Source organism: Empidonax traillii, unplaced genomic scaffold, assembly GCF_003031625.1.
Source record: "Empidonax traillii isolate 1590-97213 ecotype Southwest subspecies unplaced genomic scaffold, ASM303162v1 scaffold122:size1458747, whole genome shotgun sequence".
NCBI classification, from domain to species: Eukaryota; Metazoa; Chordata; class Aves; order Passeriformes; family Tyrannidae; genus Empidonax; species Empidonax traillii.
In genome coordinates this window covers 445,038-466,164 of record NW_020955315.1, presented here as the reverse complement: position 1 = coordinate 466,164, position 21,127 = coordinate 445,038, and the positions used below count along the sequence as shown (strand labels likewise).

The 21,127-nt window shown below is 38.8% G+C and overlaps 1 protein-coding gene across 1 annotated transcript in view; it reads left to right on the top strand.

Annotated features, from left to right (window-relative positions):
• TPK1 (thiamin pyrophosphokinase 1) overlaps nucleotides 1-21,127 on the top strand; it is a 223,895-nt gene that overhangs the window by 66,830 nt on the left and 135,938 nt on the right. Inside the window, exon 3 of the mRNA XM_027883260.1 lies at nucleotides 12,782-12,854. Coding sequence (XP_027739061.1) covers nucleotides 12,782-12,854 — 73 coding nt within the window. The remainder of the gene's footprint in view (nucleotides 1-12,781; nucleotides 12,855-21,127) is intronic.

The following is a 21,127-nucleotide window of genomic DNA, read 5'->3' as shown; positions in this document are numbered from 1 at the left end:
TCTTGTTCATTAAGTGACCACATGCAGGGTTCTTGTATTTTGTGTGTTCCCTGTAAAAACCTGTGCACTTCATTAAATCTCAGCATTAAAGGAAGTGTTTCCAGGCAGAGCAATGTTCTAACAGCACGTTGCAAGTGCGCAGGAGGGTCCCAAGGTCACAAACTCCTTTCAGAGGTTAATTAAGTCTGAAAGAAAGGTATTCTGTTGTAATTAAATAGTAATGAATGAGAGGCCAGTAATATTTAGTGTATAATGCAGTAGCATGAGGCAAAGCCACAATCATCTGCAAATTTATTGTTTTATTTCGAATTCTATCATAAAATACCCTGGGGTGTCAGTGTAATTTTTATTCTCCAACTTGCCTATGACAGAACAGGGATTAAGTGGTCAGTACTGTCATGCATATATGTGATCATAATACACCTCAGGAGTGGTTTCAAAAACTCCAATAGCATTCCCAGTATGCTGCAGAGGGCTTTCATCAGGAGGACGATGCCTTCCCCATTCTGCAGGATCACATTTTTAATCAGAAGGGAAAGTGCTTTCTTTGCCACGTTCACACTGGAGAAGTCGTGGCGAGTTTTGACTTCTTTTAGTAGCGCCAGCAGAAATACAGTCGTGTTCATGACCCTGTTTAAGAGCTCATCAGAATTTCCCTTTCAGTTCTTGTGCTTCTGAGGTTTAATATTTCAGCCTGTTCAAGTGTATTAGGCAGGATCTTGGCTCAGGACCACAGGCAAGTTGTCAATCCAATGTGGTTTTTTCTTTATTGTTTTCCCCCGGCCTTCTTTGTAAATTAGCTGATTTAGACATTCATGCACTGGGTTGGTGCCCTGCATTATCTCTGAAGAGAGAATTATTTTATTCTGTAAACATATTATAATAATCTAGAGGCCAAAAGCATGGGTTATACTAGCAGGTTGTAGCTTTAATTCCTTACTTCTGTGTTTTAAAAGCAATTTTAATTTTTCTTTTTTTCTCATCTGAAAGCTGAGTTTGTAAACTGTTTCCCCACATTGTAAAAGAAAGAAATGGGGAACACTGCTCAAATCTCCTCATTCTTGGGGAAGACAAAGCATAGGCATGAACCTAGGAACCTGCATTTTGTGAAATTCTGTAAAAACTGAGAATTCTTCTGCCTTACATGAGCTCTTCCATGTACCAACATCAGCCAGGAGTACAACTGGAAAGAAATTGCCCTTTGATTCCACAGCCTGGCCTCTGGAAATGCTGTATCGGCTCACGGATGCCACAGCCTTCCCTTCTCAGGCCTTGGACCCGTCTGTGACCTGGTGGCTCTGAGAGGGGAGTTTGTGTTCACCACCTCCCTCTCTCTCATGGACCTAGGCAAAGGAGGTGGTGTTTTATGGGGTTAGGGAGCCACATTGCCCGAAACACTTTTGGGATCCCCAAAGTGGGAGAGAGCAGGTGTGCTGCACCTCCCAGAGCGCACGGAGGTGAATTTGAAGGTGGGAATGGTCCAAAATCTTGGTGCATTTTTATCAGTCTGTAAGTCCAAATTCCAGTTTGTTACTAGCTGTTTAGCTGTGACTGGCTGGTGCAGGCTTGTTTTGCATCAGAACTTAGCAGGTATTTAACAGTCTAGGATTTAGGCAATGGCTTTGCTTAATAATGAAATAGATTTCTCTCTTAATCTTCAGGAGGACTTGCCCTCCAAGGACAATTACAAAAGTAACCTCAGTGACAGTTTTTCTGCCATTCAAATAAAATATGGGTCTCTTACCTCATTATCAGACAGATAGGTTTAAACCTCCAAACTTTATTTTTCAAAAACTTATCCACCTACGAATTAATATCCTGCTGGTATTAAAATGTGTTGAAAAAATTATCTAGTAGTGAATTTTACACTGAGGGAACGGGCCACGCTGTCATTCAGAATCTCACTCTTCTGTTGAATGACATCTCTAATGATGGCTACGTGTCACGTCACCTGTGGTGATCCTCAGGCTGCTCCCAGAGCACCTCGCTCGCTGTACACTGATTCGGAGCGTCTGACTCACAGCTCATCTGTGCCCAGTCTTTTCCAAAGCATTTCCAGTGCTGCATCCACTCAGGGTTCTCCTCTCCCTTCTTCGTAGCCTATGTGGTGCCGATGGTGGCAGGAGTGTTAGACCACTGAGGAACAACTGCTATCACTGTATGTGATGGGAGTGGCTTTTAATAAAAGCTCATCGTTGCATTTGTATTATATATGCATAGATCTGTGTCCTTAAGATCTGTTTCTCATCCTATAAGAAAAGTTAATTAGTGTGTTGGAATTTAATAAAAGATTAAGTCCAAATGATAATGACCATAATAGAACTTAGTAGAAAAGTAGTTAAGGGTTTTTTTAATCATAATAAATTGTGAAGCTCATATGGGGGTATTGTTAATTTTTTTTATTTTATTTTTTAATAATAAGCAGGGCACCAACAGCACCAGAGTTTACGTTAAATTTTTTTCAGCTACTCTACTTGATAGAAAATTACTTGTACAGAGGCCAAAACAGGGCTTTTTTGGACTATGTGTTACTTATTGGCAATGAGGTGTTTTCTGTCTGAGAGTAATTTTATCCCTCACAGACAAAAAGAGGGAAAGGAGGAGGGCTGGGGAGGGGAGAGATGGAGAACGGAGAACTCTGTGATATCATGTGTACTTCTGTAATGTTTCTAATGCCTCAGTCGTGTATGCAGGTTTTTCCTGTGATTACCATTTATAAATAAGCCCAAATCTATACATTGACCTGCCTGGATTTGATATCTGTCAGGTAGGTAGTTATCTAAATGTTATCATTTGTTCTCTGAGTGGCAGTAGACTGAATACTGCAAGTGCAGACAGGAGAACTGGCTCGGGTTCTCTTCAGACCTTCCCTCCACAGTATGATTTCCTTGCTTTTGATGGAACATTAATAAGGACAGCCAACTTAAGTCACAAGCAGGAGGAGTTTAGTAGGTGGGTCCCAGCTACAATCTGGATATTGAAAGCTTAAAGCAGTAGTGGCACAGACCTACTTGTTCTACTGAAAACGCACAGCAGCACCCTAGTCTGACTAATAGAGCAGAGGAGGGGGCAGCAGGGAGGTGGTGAGAGGCGATGGACAGACATACACGTTTGTTTCTTAAGCACAGTTAAGACACTAAACTCTTGCACTTTTTTTTTTGTTTGTTTTTGGGGGGGGGTGTTTCTTTGTGGTTTGTTTTTTTATTGTTGCTTTTTTTTTTCCTAGCAAAGATGATGTGCTCAGTTTTAAATGTAGCAAAATATAACAACTTAATTTTGTATCCTCGTCTGAGCTACCAAGTCTGAATGAACTTGTTTCTGAGCTTGAGTTTTGCGCTGAACTTCTTGTGGGTTCTGACTCACCAGCTGAGTTGCGTGTAGCTGTGCTAGTTTCAGATGGAGCTGATACAGAGCTTCCCTCTCCCTGGAGGGGTGAGATGCTGGTTACGTATGCCAAGCAAGGCTGTAGGTGTCTGGATTTGAAGGATTGGGACCTAGTAAGGATTTTAGCACATGCATGCAGATTTCTGGTGTGCTTATTAGTGATATCTGTAGTTGAGTGGTACAGGTCTGCTAATGTGATCTGAAGGAGTATTACCTGCAGACCTTGACCTCGTGCAGGAATTTGCTGCCTTGATGTATTTATCATCCCTGACTTGTTCAAGACCAGGTTGGATGGGGCTCTGAGCAACCTGATTTTAGTGGAAGGTGTCTCTTCCCATGGCAGGGGGATTGGAACAAGATGATCATTCCTGTGATTATGAAAGCCATTGTATGTTGTGCTTAGGATCAGTGTTTCCTTGGTAAGGTTAGTTTAATAAGCAGCAGGTGAAATTTGGGTCGGTCAAATGAGTGTAGTGTGTCCTTGGTAGCCCCTACACATGTGCAGGATAATGTCTGAGAGGAGATGACCTGCTTCATGCTTTTAATATTTATTTTTTTGGGGAGGCATTGGAAGGTGTGCTCACTGCCAGGAGGAGGAACCTGACTGCAACTAACCTCAAGGAGAATGTTAACAGCTAGAATAGCGTGTTTCCTCCTACTCTGGAGTCTTTGGGAAAGCAGGCAACCCATATAACGGCCAGGGTGGAACTGCACCAGGTTTTTTTACATTACTAGGTTTCTTTAGATGTAGGTTTGTTCACTAATGAAGAGTGGAAAGAAATAAAAATTTAGGTCTGGCAAGTCCCTGTCAACCAAACATTATTTTGCATCTCTTAAGGTGCAGAGCATAGGTATGAAATTGCCTCTTTAGTGTAGCAGTTTAAACGTTTTACAGAAGGAAATGTCGAGAGAGATGATTTTTCAGTAGATGAACACATTTCATCAGTTCCTCATTCTTTATCCCTTAAAAATGTAGAACAAATAAAACCTTGTTAGAAAAACTATTTCAATTAAGTAGTACATCAGGCTGTGATCAGAAGGCAGATTTATTGATGCATGAGACTAGCAACTTTATTTTATTCCTTAATTTCATCCATATGTCAGGTAACTATAAAAGATGGGTTTATTCTTTAATTAGAGCTGTATCAGAGGCGTTTTAATTGCATCTGCGCTCATGAAAATGGTCTTTGAAATACTTACAATCTTACTTGTAAAAGAGAGAACTGTTTGTGTGTGTTCATACCTTCTGACTTTGCTAACTAAAATATGGCTCTGGTACTTTGTAGAGTTGGTGACACTGTAAGAAAGGTAAAGAAAGGGTTAAAGTGAGTAGCATCTCTGCCAGCTGCCTTACCCAGCTGTGATGCTCCAGCCCACTGAAGACAGGGACACTGGTATATTAAATAGTTTTTTCCTTGCATTCCTTTAGAGTTCAAGGCCTACCTTTCGCCTTTTGAATCAGTGTGAACCTTAAAAGAATTTCTGTTAAACTTTGCAATACATTGTTGTCTGAATCACGAGTTTCAGAAAATTAAATAGGGTCATCCACTGTGCAGCTAAATTGGGTAGAAATGGGAGAATACTCCCTTGAGTTTATCTGATGAAAGTGAGGATACTTTTTGGTAAGGGTTACGCAGCATCAAATAGAGCCCAACTCTCATTTTGTATGCGCATTTATCTTCTACTGTCTCTCTAATTAATGCTACTGTGCTGGGCTGGGCAAGAGGTGCAGGTACCTTTTGAAGTGCTAATGCTCCAGTGGAATATCCTGGTTCTCTGTCAACACCAGAGAAGCTACAGCAGAGGTCAGCAGCAAGAGGTTTATTAAAACTTCTGCCTCCCAGTGACTTACCTGATTTCAGCCATACAGAGACAACAGACTTCAAACAGCTGTTGTGTGTCTTTTCTCCATTTCTTGCTTCATGGGCTCACATTCCCTAAAAATACTGAGTAATATGTTTTGTCCCTCTGTGTAGTCCAGGTACTTTCAGGATCCTCAATAGGATGTTTCTCTGCAAAATGTTATGTACCTTATCACTGTAAGGGCTCAGAACCTGAAGAAATTATATTAATGTATTTAAGGTACTCAAGCACATCTTCACCAAAAATAAAAAAAAAAACGAGTCAGAAGTTTGCTCAGTGACTGCTCTGCAGGCAGTCAGAACCTAGGATGGGAAACATTGCGTGGAATCAACTTTGCCTTTCGGAGGTTGTGTTGTAATCAAATGTTCCGGTTTCCTCCTTAAGACTTCTTGCCTTCTGCATCGGTGTTTTTTTAATAAATTTTTGTATGGCGATTCACCTTTTATGGCTGATCTTCCTCCTTATTGATAAGTGTAGAGATGTCTCTTTTCTGGCTATGAAGCAAAAAAATCAATCTATAAAACATAAGTGGAAATCAGAGAAGAAGATGCAGGCCCAAACAGGAGAAGCATAATTAAAACTTTCGAAAACTTACAGATTTTTCCTTGCCTGCTTGGAACAGGTTGCTCAGTAAGGGGATTGTTTGTCTTAGAAAAGTTTACTCTCACCTTGGAGCAGCAAAATCCAACTTTGGTGGCATTCCATGAAGAAACCCTGAGCCAGCTATAGCTTCTAGTGCCACCTTTTTGAGAGTATTTTCTAAATCTCATTTTTGTGTGGTTTGTGACTGCTTTGACCTGAGTTTACCACATTTTATATCCCATCCTATTGACTCTTCACTCGGTATAAAATGTCAATAAACCGTTTCCCCTCCTCTAACGTAATGGCTGATTTTTCTCTTTTTTTTTTTTTGAGAAAAATTCTGCCATCTGTTGCTTTGACATGAAAACAGGAAAAACAGTTTTGGGTGTCTCTTCAGCCTCTGTCTTCTCAGTGAGTCAGATCCCCTCATTTCTCAGAGATTACAGTGCTCCTCTTCTCCCCTTTCCTCTGGTCTTAAGTCCTAGGAGACTGGAGTCTGGCACTTCCAGAAGACTACTTATGCTTTCCTACCTTTCAAAATCATGTGCTTGTGAGTGACTCATGCTGAGGCGCTGGAACTTATTCTCCCACTGAGTTAATATGCTGCCCTGAGCCTACTGCCCTGTGCAGGATGAAAACTCACAGCTCAACTCTCTTTTTCGAAATTCCTTTTGCCAAGGATCCAACAGCAAAACATAGTGTTTGAGCCTGTGCAACGGTGAGTTGTGCTGAGTAGCTTCAGCTTTAATTGGCTCTAAGATCATACACATCCTCTATTTTAAGCAACACTTCAGTCTGTGACTAATAAAAACAAAGGCACAGGTACTTAGCAGCACTCTCTGGGAGTTGCTGGTCCTGTGCACACTGGGTTTTTCATGAAGTGTGTGTCCTTACCTGAACACAGGAGGATGTTCAGCACCATGGAAAACAAGCGAGAAGTTCTTAAATATTGGAGTATGACTTTATTTTGTACTGTATCGATTGTAACTGCAGAAAAGTTTCAAGTATTGACTATTATAAAGAAAAATGCAGCAGCTGCAGTTATCATTAACACTCATCTTTGTCACTGAGGGATAAGGTTTTGAGGCAGGGTGTAAACGGCTTGTTATTTGTAATGATATTTGGAAAGAGTTGGTGTCCCCTGCAGAAGATGTCCCCCTGATGTGTGCTTTGCATAGCAGCTTGAGCTGAAGGTGATGTGTTCTCCAATTTATTTCAGATATTTTTTTTATTATTTGCAAGGTGACACTGCATACCAGGCAAGCATAAATGAATGCATTACTGCCTTCATATCTTCACACACTTTTATCTTTTTCTTTAAATCATAGGGTTTGCAAATGACATAATATTTATATGCTCTTTAATACTAAGCTCTTTAAAAAGTAAGGAAAAAAGAGGTTGTTCTTCAAGGTTGCCAAATAATCCAAGTACTTTTAACCAAAGAACTGTTTGACTGTAATACACAGTTTTGCTAGTAGTCTGTGGAAAGAATTCTGGTTATCTGAGCATGGTTTGATGCAGGAATATATTTGCTTTCTTTGTTAAATTGGGGTCTGCAGTACTGTTGTTGTACCCCCTCCCATTTTTTTCTTTTTTTTTTTTTTTATTGTAGTGTGCAAAGAGCTGATGGGAAATTATGTTCTGTGTAAGCAATTGCATAATAAACATCACGATTTATTGAGGTCTTTGAAGAAGGCATGGGTAATTGTTGAGGGGTTTCTTGTTGTTGTTTCTTTCCAAATTCATACAGTACTAACACATTCTTGTCAGTGCAACCCTAATACAAACACTGTATAGTGATAAGGGAGGCTTTAGAGGCTTTGAGGTTTGAAATAACAGTGATGTGAATCATGGAGTGAGAAAAAGTAAGCTTACTGACTGCAAGACAGTCTTGATTGGGAAGCAGAGAGTGAGGGAGCTAAGGACTGTGAGTCAGATGTTTTTTAAAGGCCTGATGATACTAAGCAGTTATGGAATCATTAGTGGAATCTGTTCAAGATGAATCAAAGCGAAATTCTTTTCTATGGTCACTTTGAAGTTCATTAATTTTACTGGTATTAGTGTTTGGCTTCTGAGTGTGACGCTTATGTTTGGTAACCTTGAAGATAAAACCACGAAGGTATTTATAGATTGAATAGACATTAATTCTGAATATATCTTGCAATCTGACATTTCTTCTTTCCCCTGGAACTCACCTCTGCACAGCTAGTTGGGGCATCTGAATATGCTGCTCTAAGAAAATATATAAATGGCATCTACTTGTGCTGTACATGTCTCTGGGAGTTAAAAAGACACTTTGATCTTCACAGCAGATAACAGTATACTTTTGACAGATTTAAACAGACTTAAAACCTTTCTGATGAGGACAACCCTCCCTTGCCCTTCTTGTCAAGACTGACAGTCAAGAGGGCAAGCTGAAAGTGCACCTTAACAGTTAGCAAACGTGGATTTGGGGGAATTAGTTTCTGTTTGTTGGGGTTCTTCTGTTAAACTATGATTTTAATATATATCTTGAAGTAATGCTAGAGGGTTTTGTCTCTTGTATTCCCAGCTAGTAGAGGCTTACAAAAGTCAAAGTTGACTTTGGTGACTTTACTTCATGTTCAGTCTGCAGCATTTTATCTTCACTGAACTTCTTTCCTAGAGGGATGTATCTTGTGTGTGTGTGTGTCAGTCCAGGGTAAAAGGCACCCGTTTTGAAATTTATTTTTAGCAGTGAAGGAAACGCATGGGGAACCCACTCGGTGCCCTCAAAATTATGCAGCTGGGACAAATGTGCTTTGTCTGTGTGGGATTATTTTCTCTGCTGTAACAGAAGAAACCAAAGGGTACACAGATACTGCCTTTAAATGTTCATATCTCTGATGTTAACATTTGTTTAAAAAAGGTTAATTGCAGGCAATTATGTGCTAAAGGAGCTATATCACAAGAAAAGTCAATAGTAGTAGGAAACTGTAGCTTTGAATTAAGGGTAGAACTGAGCAGTTATGCCAGAGCATTTTATTTAAAGAGGCAGCACATTTTTCTTATTATAAACTGATGAAGTGCGATGGGTTTGCATGAGTTTTTGTTTGTTTTTTTTTTTTCTTTTTCATAACTGTGCAAAAAGGCATATTTAACAATTCACACTGCATTCTAAAAGTGAGTGAATAAAGAAGCAAGTATTCTGATGTTTTAAATTTAACACACTGTTCATCAGTGTTGAATATTTAAAAAATAATGCTGCTTCTTGAATTAAGCTGTGTCTATTAGATGGATCACTTAAAGGCAAAAGGCACAGTTGTGCTTACTTAGCATGACAGCCTCAAGAGTTTAAATAGCTTCTATTTATTTTTGTAATCTGTGTCTATGATAAGAATCCATTACTGCTTTATGGTACTGGTGACTAAAAATTTATTGATGTATCTGGAAACTATGTCAAACTTGCAGGAATCTGTCCTTTTCTCCCCCCCTACTTCCCAGCCCAGCATGCTGGGAGTTCATAAAACTGTTCAGTTAACATTCAGCCTTTATCCAATTTGTATAAATCCTCTAGCTGGGATCTGTCTCAAAACTGCTGAGAAATAGTGCTGTTTTTTCTTGGTAAGCTAGCTAAACTATTAAAGGTTTCATATTGAAATTATGTGGGGTTTTTTTTTAAAAGTTACATAGATGAAAGATAAGTAGTCTGCTGTGGAAGTGCCTTTGGGTCCTTATCTGAAAGTAACCCTGGCCCTCCTGACTCCGTATTCTTTCAGACAGTTGCAGTATGATTCTAAAATACCCTCATGAGGAAAAAAAAAAAGAAAAAAAAAAAAAAAAAAGACAATTCCAAACAGCAGCAAAAAGCAACAACCTAAATCCAAACAAAATAAACCCCTTGACACCCCAAAAAAAGGAAAGAGAATGAGAAGAGAAAGAAAAACTCTAGTTGACCCAAAGCCTCTGAAGATTTTTTTGTTGCCCAGTACCTGGCGTTATGCTGCCTGACAGCTCTAGAGAAGACTTGGTAGACTAGGCTGATCTTACATGAATTCTATATTTTCAGTCCCATTAAGATTAAGGAGTTGTCTCACTCCTGATAAATGCCAATATAACACAGCAGAGAATCAAGCCAGCTGAGCTGGTCATGACCTTATATGAATAATGATAATTAATAGCTAATGACACTGGTAAAGCATGGCTCTGAAATGCAGTAGACTACATCATCTAGACTGTTTGGAAATTAAAATTTTAAATCTCACTTGAAACAGGAATTAAAGACATCTTTTGCCATCATGGGCAAAAGAGTTAGTCTTTCACTGAAGGATGTGTGCCATATGTGTCACTGAAATGTGTCATCTGCAATACAGTTATGCAACAGAGTAAGAATTATTCATGAATTTGAGGTCAGAGGGTAGGAAAACATGGGTTAGACTAATATAATACCTGGTTTTAGTCTGTACTTTAAATAAGGGCAGCTGTTTTAAATTTCATGGAGGGGCCCTTCTTGTTCTTGTTACTTTTTTCCTGAGATAATTTGTTCCACTCGCACAGTAGTAAGTTTGATGTGTGAATCTCCCAAGCCTGTTCTTCTGCACTAGTCTGTACTCGGGAGTAAATAGAAAACTATATGAAAACAAAGAAGTGAAAAAAACAATTGTTACAAAATATACACGAGTTACTTTAGTGGGATTTTTATTTTTCTATATACCTCTCTCAACTATTTCCCCTTTTTCTATATCAGCTAGTGCTAATCTTCTATGAGTCAGTCAAGGACATCTCTTCACACAACGACTCATGTTCACTTGTGTTAATTGGAGAAGAGCCTTGACTCAGTTCTGCTCGCCTGGATCAGGCAATTTGTTCCATAGGACTCAAAAAGGACTATCTCAAATGCAGTCTTTGACTCTATACTGAGTGTTGCCTCGCTTTTTGTTTGTTTTCATAGTCAGTGAGCTACAAAGGGCAGCCTTCCTCCCTCTGAAGATAAAGTGGATTTACTCATTTTTTTAATTCATCAAGCGTGACTTTCTGAACTTTCCTTGTTTCTGTTGTTTTTAAAAGGGAAGGAGAAGAGAAAAAAGAATTCTTCTCTTCGTCATCATTAACGTGAGGCCTGGACTTTTTTGAAATTTTGAAGTTCCCAGCAGCAAGTCCTTATTCCCTTTAGTCATTTCTGGTTTTGTGGTTGCTCCAAGGGAACAATTTAGAGAGGGTGTTTTGAAAATGGACATAGTGCTTCCTGGCAGAGGAGACATGTTCAGGCAATGCAGCCAGGAGCTCTGGCAGGGCCTAGGGAAGGTACAACTGAAATTCTTGTTCTTCTACCTGTAAAAATTTAAATGCAACTTCAGCTAGATTTTTTTTTTGTGGAAATTATTTACTTTGGAAGAGAACAAGAGCAGTGCAGAGGTATTTGATTCTGAGAAGATACATTTTTTTTTACTAATTCTGCTCCCACTTATACCTCTTGAAGCACTCAGGAGAAGGGGTTGATTATTTAAAAGCATCACAATCTATAGCTGCTGTAGAGGGGAAAAAAAAAAAGAATAAAAAAAGACACTTTTGGAGTTGTGTATGGCATTTCAGTAAGAGAAATAACTTTTTCATCAGTGGATGTGCATGTCATACCGAGTCCTTACTGCCCAGCCTGCTGGGACATCTCCAGAGCTTGCATTCACTGAAATGCCTAGAGTGAGTTTACTTTTAATGGCTCTGCTTCAGTCAGGAAGAAATAATTAGAAAATAACAAACTGAAAGAGAGTACCTGCCGATTTTTAGGCTTATTGTATTCAGTAAATATATCATTAGGAAACTCTTGGAAAGGTAAAAAAGGCAGCAATTAAAAATCTAAGTTTTGAAAATATGGTATTTTTTTTTTTTGTACATTAAAAATGTCAGTCCTACAGTGAAGGAGAAAACCTAATTTTCTAGCTAGCTTTTGCTGGTTTTGAACTGTACTGTCTCGGGCATATGAAACTAATTTACTGATGAACTACACCTCATATAGCATGGGAGCCTTGGAATTAACCAAAATCACAGCTTTAATTTCCAAACTCAGTTCAGCCTTATTTGTTGAAACATTAGCAACACTCTCACCTGTCTTCTTAGCTGCTGCTTAAAAAGAAAGGAATTGTGCAAGATGGAAAGCTGTGTTTCTGTGCTGGGGTTTTTGGGCTTTTGGTTGGTTTGTTTGGGGGGTTTTGTTTGTTGTTTTTTTTTCAAATATTATTCTTAAACTGCTCTCTCTATTACACAGTTGAAGTTTCATTATGAATTTGATAAGAATTTATACAATAAATATTTTAAAACATTCTTCAATTTAAAAACTACAAGAAACGACTTGAGATAAATATCACAAAATTATTTCCATGTGCTTTGCAGCAATATTACTGTATGAATGATGGTTTGGAGTTGAAATGGAGTTCATACAGATTTTGTTCAACAAAGATATGAGTTAAAAATCACCGAGCATTTGGCTTCTTATATTTTGGGAGTATTTTTAACAATCAAGAGGAGCAGAAATGAGATGACATCACTAACAACTAAAATACAAATCCTTGAAACATTTATGGCATACCAGCTGTCGAAGCATCATCATCCTAATCTTCTGACAAATTATATTCTCTGAGGCTTGATGAGTAGCACTCTGGTGTGCTTTGTCAAATGCTTTGCTGACTGAATGATACAACTGAAAAATATCTGAGAGTTGTCTTTCCAGAACCAGGCAGATACAAGTCTTGCCTTACTGACCTAGAGAGGTATAAGCCAAGTGTAGCACCCTCAGCAAAGAAGGGACAATATATTTACCAGTTTTACGTTTTGTCTTACCTTATTTTGTATCACCTCATGTCACCTCTTGTCTTAACATGCTTTTAAGGAACTCCTAAGAGATTAATGCTTGTACCCCTTGGTACTCTTGAGAAAATAAATATTAAATGTAACAAGATGGATTAATTTTTCATTTCATTGCTCGTTGCTTTCCTTTCAGCTTCTTGCCTGACTACATCAGTGGTGATTTTGATTCCATTCAGCCTGAAGTCAAGGAGTACTACAAGGTCAAGGTAAATTAAGTCTCTCTGATGAATTTTTGTGTGATAGGGCATTGTAAGATCCAAGCCATTAGTGCTCCCGTTGGTCATTAAGTGATTCTGGCTCCGTTGGTTTCTTTAAGGCTGCAGTTGGGAAGCACCTTACAAGCCCAGAGGTTGAGCTTCTTGTGGCACTGTACTAATGCTTAAAGTGAACACAGGAGGTGCAGCACGGCCTGTGTAGGGTGACTTTTCATAGCACAAAGTGAGGAAATGGATTGTATATTGCTAAAGATTACAGTAATTAGGAATTAGGATGAAACTTCCTGAAAAATCTGTGACTTCTTTTGCATGGTGAAGTACAGAGAAATAAAATCTGTTGTGACTCCCGCCTGGCTGGCACCCACAGACATTTTAGAGGGAGTTTCTCTCTGTGTTATTTGTGTGATATGACTTTACCTTTTTCAAAGAAAGCTGCAGATGGAGTCATCAGTCTCTTTCGTCACCCACTGAGGCATCGACTGCTTCTGCCTCACCAGTGCAGTGCCCTCCTTAATGTGTTACTGGATAAATACCTGCATATGTTAATTTATTTATAGCCACCGTGTTTCCAGTGAGCAACATAAATGTAAACTCACTTTGCTTATGTGTTAGGGCTCAAAGTTCTGCCTTTAGATGACTGTGTGGTATTTAACACTTCACCTGCCTGCCTCTCCAGACTTTTGTGATGAGCACAGTACTTTGCCATGGCATCCTGAACAGCAGGTTTCTGCAGATTCAGAGTTTGCCTTGGTGTACCAGCTTACCTTTGCAGCAGGCTGCACTTGCAAGAGGAGTAAGTGTTTGATGCTTGTGAGCTGGTTGATTTAGTCTGCTGCTAATTGAATGTGTGACAATGAAATTTGTGTAAAACCTTCCCTGATGGACTTGGGATCAAATGGTTAGAAAAAAGGGTTCAGACTGTGAGGTGAGGGCTGGAGGAGCGTGTAGTGCTGGGTGGGTTTTTGTCCCTCTCTGAACACTGTAGAGTTTTATTTCCATGTTCTACCCCATTTTTTAGAAAGGAGAAGTGTGTGATGGCAGTTCATATTAGGAGAACAGCTCAAGAAAAATACTTGTGAATCTTTAAATTACAGCTTGGGAAGAGAAAATAAAAAGTTTGGGGTTCATGCTATTCATTAGAGGCTGGAAATTCATGATCTGTTAGTAAATAGGGAAACCACAATCCTCTCCTGTGAGGAAAAGCTGAGAGAATTGTTCAGCCTGGAAAAGAGAAGGCAACAGGCTGACCTAATTGTAGCTCCTGAAGGGAGCCTATGAAAAAGCTGGAGAGTGACAGGACAAGGGAGAATGGCTTTAAAGAGAGTAGATTTAGATTGGATATGAGGAAGAAATTCTTTACTGTGAGGATAGTGAGGCACTGGAACAGGTGCCCAGAGAAGCTGTGGGTGTCCCATCCCTGTAAATGTTCAAGGCCAGGCTGGATGGAGCTCTAAACAACGTGCTCTAGTGAAAGGTGTCTCTGCCCATGGCAGAGGGGTTGGAATTAGCTGCTCTTTAAGGTCCCTTCCAACCCAAGCCATTCTATGATTCTATAATTAGTGCTTAAATAAACAGCAAGGTGGTAGGTAGGTAAGTCCTACCAAAGCATGCAAGTTAAGGATCATTTCGACAGAGAGAGAGAGAGGAGATGGAAGACGTAAGAGGTGGAAGAATACAGTAGGGTACGGAAAGGGATAAGCTAAGATAAATGGGTGTTACACTTTTTCACAGGGATTACTTTTCTGGCCATAGCATCCCTTTTGTCAGCTCAGATGCAGCTTACTGTTGATAAGCAGGTTACATCTTCTCTATGAACACGTAGTGAACTATTCTGCTTCATACAGAGCTAATACATCTGTGCAAGTGCTGAGCTGCTATCCTGTAAAGAAAGCAGTAATTCATCAGGATTGTCAAGGTGTAATGAACAGAATAACCTAATCTACAAAATCCTTGCCTGGGGTCCTCATACAAGACTGAGGAAAGTGCAGTTAGGCTTTAGCATTTTAATTTTGGGCGTACATGGAGAGAAAAATAATTTTTTTTGCATTTTTAAAATGATTTCCCATATTCAGAAAATTAGAATGGTAAATACAGGTGAGTGTCTAAGGATATCTTGTGCAAAAACCAAAATAAAACACAGAATTTAGAGAGAACTCTATATTTCTTCTCTTGTAAAACATCTTGTCCATTAGAGCACTCTCTGTAGTCCAGACAAGTTCCAAAGTCACTGCCTTTTGGAAATGCTGTATGTGTTCATGACCCAAAATGTATTAGGGATGCTTAAAGCAGGCTGTGAGAGAACTTCAGGCGAGTAGATCAGTGTAGTACTATTGATATTAGGGAAGTATTTAGCAGCATGTTGTGAGTTAGGGTAGCTTCCCATTCCATCCTTCCTTATCCAGATTACATCCAGAGACCAGGTAAGCCACTATCATTAGATATTGTTTCAAGCACTCTCTTTCATCAATTGTTTTTATTTTTTTATAAGAGCTACCTCTATGGGCAGAAATAGATACGTCGTGACTTTTTTTATCTATCTGAAGAGAGCATGCCACTGCGTAATAGGACTTACTTTTTCACAGTAAAGCTAATTATTGAATTGTAAAACATAATCATATGCAAGTGTTTTTGTCAAAGACAGGCCAGTGTAGTGCTGAGTAAGAAGCAGAAAGTATTAAACTCAGTGTGTGAAACTAATTCTGGTTCTGTAAAGCGTTGTCTATAGGCAGCTGTATCATCATCACAAAACTGTGACAGCCTGACTCTCCCTCACACCAGCTTCATGCCAGGACATTGCTCCTGGACTTGGAAGGCTTTCTACCTCTCTGAAGTGATGACAGCAAGAGCAGTAGATGCCACTACAGGAAACATTATTCCTGAAGTTTTACTAGGGGTATCTTTAAGCCACTTCCTCTGGTGTTCTTACTTGAGCAGGGATTACATGACAAGTGTTTCCATTTTCCCTTTAGGAGGACAATCACCACTGTATAGGGGAACCTTATTTAAATAAAGTTCATAAACATGAAGCAGATGAATCCATTTTATCTCTTTTAGATGTGATGTACCATATTTAGTTAAGAAATCAAAGGCAAAAGTGCTGTGTTGGAAAGAAACTGTGTAATAGACTCCTGAGTGGAATGTGTAAGTGATGAGTTGGGCATGTTTTCCTTTTGGGAGAGAATAAGTAAGCATGCATCAAAGGTTATTCAGCTTTACTTTTTATTTGCTGTGATCTTAGTTTTGCCTCATTGACTTGTCAAGGATATAGTTGTAGTCTTTTATTCTTTATATTAAAATGTTAAAGCTGGATAAAATTTCACCACAACTGGAAATGAAATGTCATATTTAAAATTCCCTTTTAAAATCATATTGTACTATAAATGAAGGGTAAAGAATAACAATTCAATAGTCTTTATTCTGTGTATTTTCTGTCATTGTTAAAATAGATGCTGAGAAGAGGTTTTGTACTTTCACGATAAATACGCATGTTCATAGGATCCCACAATAGATGCACTGGCAGTCTTTCTCTGCACAGTCTGAAGAGCATTGGAAATGACACTGCACAAAGCAGGGAGGATTTGTGGTGATATTTCTGTCATTGCAGTTTCATCTGTTTCTTGCTTTAGCTGGATGTTTCTATTATTGAAACCTTTTTAAACATTACTTTGAAGTTAAGGCAACCATTTGTATTGTTATGCCTCAAACAGTGTTTTGTTTCTGAAGTTTTGAGACCAGAGACATTATCTAAAATTATGCCAAATCTGTACTTATGCCTAGAAGCAGAAGGTTGAATCCGGTGCCCTTTGAAATCCAGATTATGCTATTTATTCAAAATCCAGTCTGGCTTTTCCGCTAAGCAAACTTCATGTGCTTTGAAAGGCTTCTGTAAACTTAGCAGGCTCTACTTCAGATCTGTAATTAAATGCTGTGAACTTATTTACAAATCCAGGTTTTTTTCCTATTCTCTTTTCTTTTTAAGTCCCATAGAGCTGCTTATTTTTGCAGGCAGTTCTGCAGCTCTAGCACTTTCTCTTCCCTATTTCCGTTTTCAGGGTTTAATGGTTATCAGGGCTGTAGAAATGCTTAATAGGGATGGTGTGGGTATTGTCTTTTTGTTCTGTGATGATGCACCTATAATTAGATTTATAAAATGTGTTTGTAGCAGTGATATAGTGCTTGTATGTCTCTCTAACTTCTACTTTCTTGCTAAACTGCGTGTTTTGATGCCATGTTCCCTGCTTCCTTTCCGAGGCCAAACTTTTTAGTAGTTTTGTGAAATCACAGTATTAATTGATTTCCCTTAGTTATATTATTATAATTTAAAACACACAAAACCATTGAGTTTTTCCATGAGTATTTTATCTTTTATCCCTGAATGTTACTATGTTCTGCTAAAACTAATTTTTAATACAGGATGGGACTTCAGATATTAAAACATTTGACTCGTTTAGAGCATTCTTGTTACATCGAATAGTTTTCTAAGAAAAATATCGTTCATTTTAGGCCCTGATTCCTTTGTGAGAGGTATTAAGGTTTCAGAAGGAGCTGTAAAAATTGTGCAGGTGGATCTGAAATAGTTCAGTCTTGCTCTTGGACTGACTACTTCTGCTTGACATTCCCCACTTTAGCTTTCAAGCAGTCCCTTGCTCTGTGTGTCCTGCTGAAGATATCACTTGCAAGCATAAAAAGTGCTATGCCTACCTCAGTTCAGCTTCTGATGTGTTAAGGGTGCCCAGTGCCACCTGAACTTGGATCCAAGTTGTAATCTTTTTCTACTGATGGACATTCACAGAAAGAGCCTCATTGTCTTAATATGGATAGAGGTTCATCAAGTCAAGATGATTTATAGGGTTGGGATGGTCCTGTTACTAACAGTTCAAACTATACATGACTGTATGCAGTTTAGGATTTTAGACTGGAAGCTTTCTGTATGCCTTAGTCTTGTAATTTATTCGACAGTAGCTTTCATAAATGGTTCCATTCTTGAATAGTACGTCAGAGGTCTTGTCGAGATTGTGTTTCCAAGTGACTTGTCTGGGTGAATCTGGTTATGTGACTTCTTATGCGTGCTGAACAAAAGTAATATCACAGTGTTACAGCTATGTCATGAATTTTTAAGACAATCTTTGCTTGGTGGCACACTTGTTAGGGTGAACATGGCAGACAGTCATACCAGGTCAGACCAAAGGTTCGCTCAGCCAGTGTCTGGTCTCAGCTGGGTCAGTACAGAATACCTTTGAAAGTGTATGTGTACACAGTGGGGCTGCTTTGATACACTTTTCCCTCTCTCTGTAATGTACAACCTAAAGATTTCCTAAGTGAGAGGTGGTATTTTTGTCTTTAATACCTTCATAGATTGATTTAGTTTTCCCCAAAATTCATCTACTTACTTTTCTTCAAACTATGTAGATGAGACTGCAAGCATCCACAAAAACAAACAAAAACCAAAACAACAAACAAACAAAAACAAAAACTTGGCAATGTTTCCCACTCTAGGTGTTTACAGTGAAGAAAAATCTGTCTTTTGGATGTTATTTTGGTTTTACGCTTGACTTTTGATAGTTACATTTGAGTCTCCTGAATTCTTGTATTGTGGTAAAGAATGGATAAATATACTTCAATCACCTTTTCACTGCAGTTCTGATTGTATTAACATGATTGTGTCTAGCATTCCTGTAGGTGTGTAGGTGTGTATGCACAACTATGTCAATGGAATATTGCACATACCATCAAACTTATGGCCTGAAGTTATGTAAAGCCTGTGCAGATGTTTTGTGTCCTCCTGAGTTAATGTATGTATAATGTCTGTATGAAGTCCTGTTGAAAAGAATCTTCCTTAAAGCAAAGGACTCCACAACAAACAACCCCAAAAAAATCTCTGTCCCTTTCTAAGATCACTCTTTACACTTTCCCTAAGATAGCAGTTTACAGAAAACAATATGTCTTTTTAAATGCAGATGAGATTTGGGGGAACGGGGAGGCAGAGAAAGCACAAATCAAAACATACTCAGTTATACAGGCCTGCATCTTTCTAAGCAATATGTGTTCTTTATATCTTGGAGTTGTGCATCACTCCTTTTGAACCTGAAGAAACAGCTAAGACCTACTTGTGTTGTAGCATCAATATAATATCATTGAGATTCTGAGAGTTTTGAGGTCACTGAGAGCTACTCTGTATGTTTATTAGAGCCTGAGTCAGTCCTTAGTTTGCCTAGGAAGTTTGAGAATGCAATTTGATCGAGTTCTCATTCCTTAAAAAAAAGTGCTACTCTATTTTCCTTCGCAGTAATTTAGCTTTTAGAGACAATATATAGAAATTAAGAGATCAAACTTTTATTAGAGGTGGGTGGTTTGTCTTTCTTTTGCTTAGGTTTGAAATGGCAATTTGCAGGTTCTTGCTTTTTTCTCACAAATACTTTAGCTGAAGCTCAGCTGCTCAAATACAGAATATGCAAGAAAACAGTGCACCATATAACCAAAATGATGCTGGTGGTATTTTAGTCTTGCATCCAATTTCACTTTAATATTATGTTGCAGCATGAGATTTATTTCTCCTTTCCATTGGTTATGGCCCGAGGAAGGGAAAGGCTGGAATCTATATTGCATTAGACATTTGAGTTACTTTCGAGAGTTTTAAAAAATTTAATCTGATGTTAATCTCTGAAAGAAGTCATTACTCTGGTCTGTCAGCCTGTGATGGAGAAAATAACAGAAGGGTTTAAAAAAATAGAAATGCATTGAATTAACTTCATTTCCAATGCAAGGAACAAAAAAGGAGTTTTAAACAATGACAGCTTAATCTGGAGGAGGAAATTGAACAGTTATTTTGTGATTAAACCTCTTCACACAAAAGAGATAACTTTGATATGGTACTGGTGGTTAAAGACTCAGTTGAAACATCCTTTTAGATGTGAGATTTATACATCCATCTTTTCTTTTTAGAGAATGTAAGAGAAATTTGTTCCCAGAGCACAGGGCTCAGTGCCCTTGCCTATGGACCCCTAATTAGAACAGTATCCCATGAAGCTGCATAACCCACAACCTCACGGCTCATCAAACATAACTGCACACTCAAGTTCAGCCCAAATGCCTGGTGGGATTTATAAGCCTGATTCTGCTGTGCAGCAGCTCATGAGCTAGCCAAAGCACAACTCTGGCAGGTGACTGGTACACAAACCTGATCATTAACCAAGAAGAAGATCCCCAAAATCCTGATGCTACAAGTTTCAAGTATTTCGAGAAGCAGCTTGTCAGCCTGTGCAAATGATTCTGTTGTGCATCTTGTCGGAGAGCAGGCAGCTCTCATTTCAGCAGCAGAGTGAAAGGATGCAATCTGTTGTTCATTTCAAAGCAGGAAGGTTTGTGGGTGGGCTCTCGAGCAGGGGAGGAGGAGAAGAAGGAGCGCTTCTGACATGCTTTGAGGGACCTGTAGCAAGCATTTGGTTGAGTGAGTTCCCTTCAGGAGCACGTGGACTACTCAGGATCATTCTCCCTACCCTCCAGACTCCACAGGCAGATCCACCAAGGCCACCATAATCTTTGCTGCTTCATCTTTGTCACCTATGAACTTCAAAAGGAGCAGTAAATTGGGATGCATGATATAGAGACAGTATGTCTTACTATAATGTTGCTCCTGTGGTGCTTACACTTCACTGACAGAAATACAATTGCAAAACCTCAAGTATGAGGATGGAATCCTGGTGGAATAAGGTTGTATTTGTGTTCACACAGCTAAGTGTTCTACAAGCCTTGAAATGGAAAAGAGAGAAAATTATGTGTGTGTTTCAGGTAGAGGAGTTAAATGCTTTTGTAGCTTTTGAGTGAAACTGGGTATGAGCTAAAGCAGCCAAATTTGAACTTGCCTGCGTTAATTAACTGAATCATGGAAGTGTAAGGTTATTTTTAAACCAGGAGAGAGGTAGAGTCTGACAGGAGAATTCAGGTGCAGCTTCAGAAGCACAGGTTTTTTAACTAGTTGAGTTTTGAGTTGGTCAAAAGCATGAAAAATACAAGGTTTGTTTTTATAGCTGCACTCAGAAATAGGGCAAGCTGGTAAAAGTTGCATTTGCGTATATCAGGAGGAAGCTTAATTAATAAAACATAACTAACTGCAATGAAAGTTTGACTATATTTACAATAAATTTACAGGTGTTGAGACTATTTTGTCCAAATTCTTCATTCCACTCCTGTAATGTATAAGGTGTCCAAGCAATTATTAATCTCTTTGAAACAGCTAAGTTAGGAAACAGTTACTTTAGCTAATT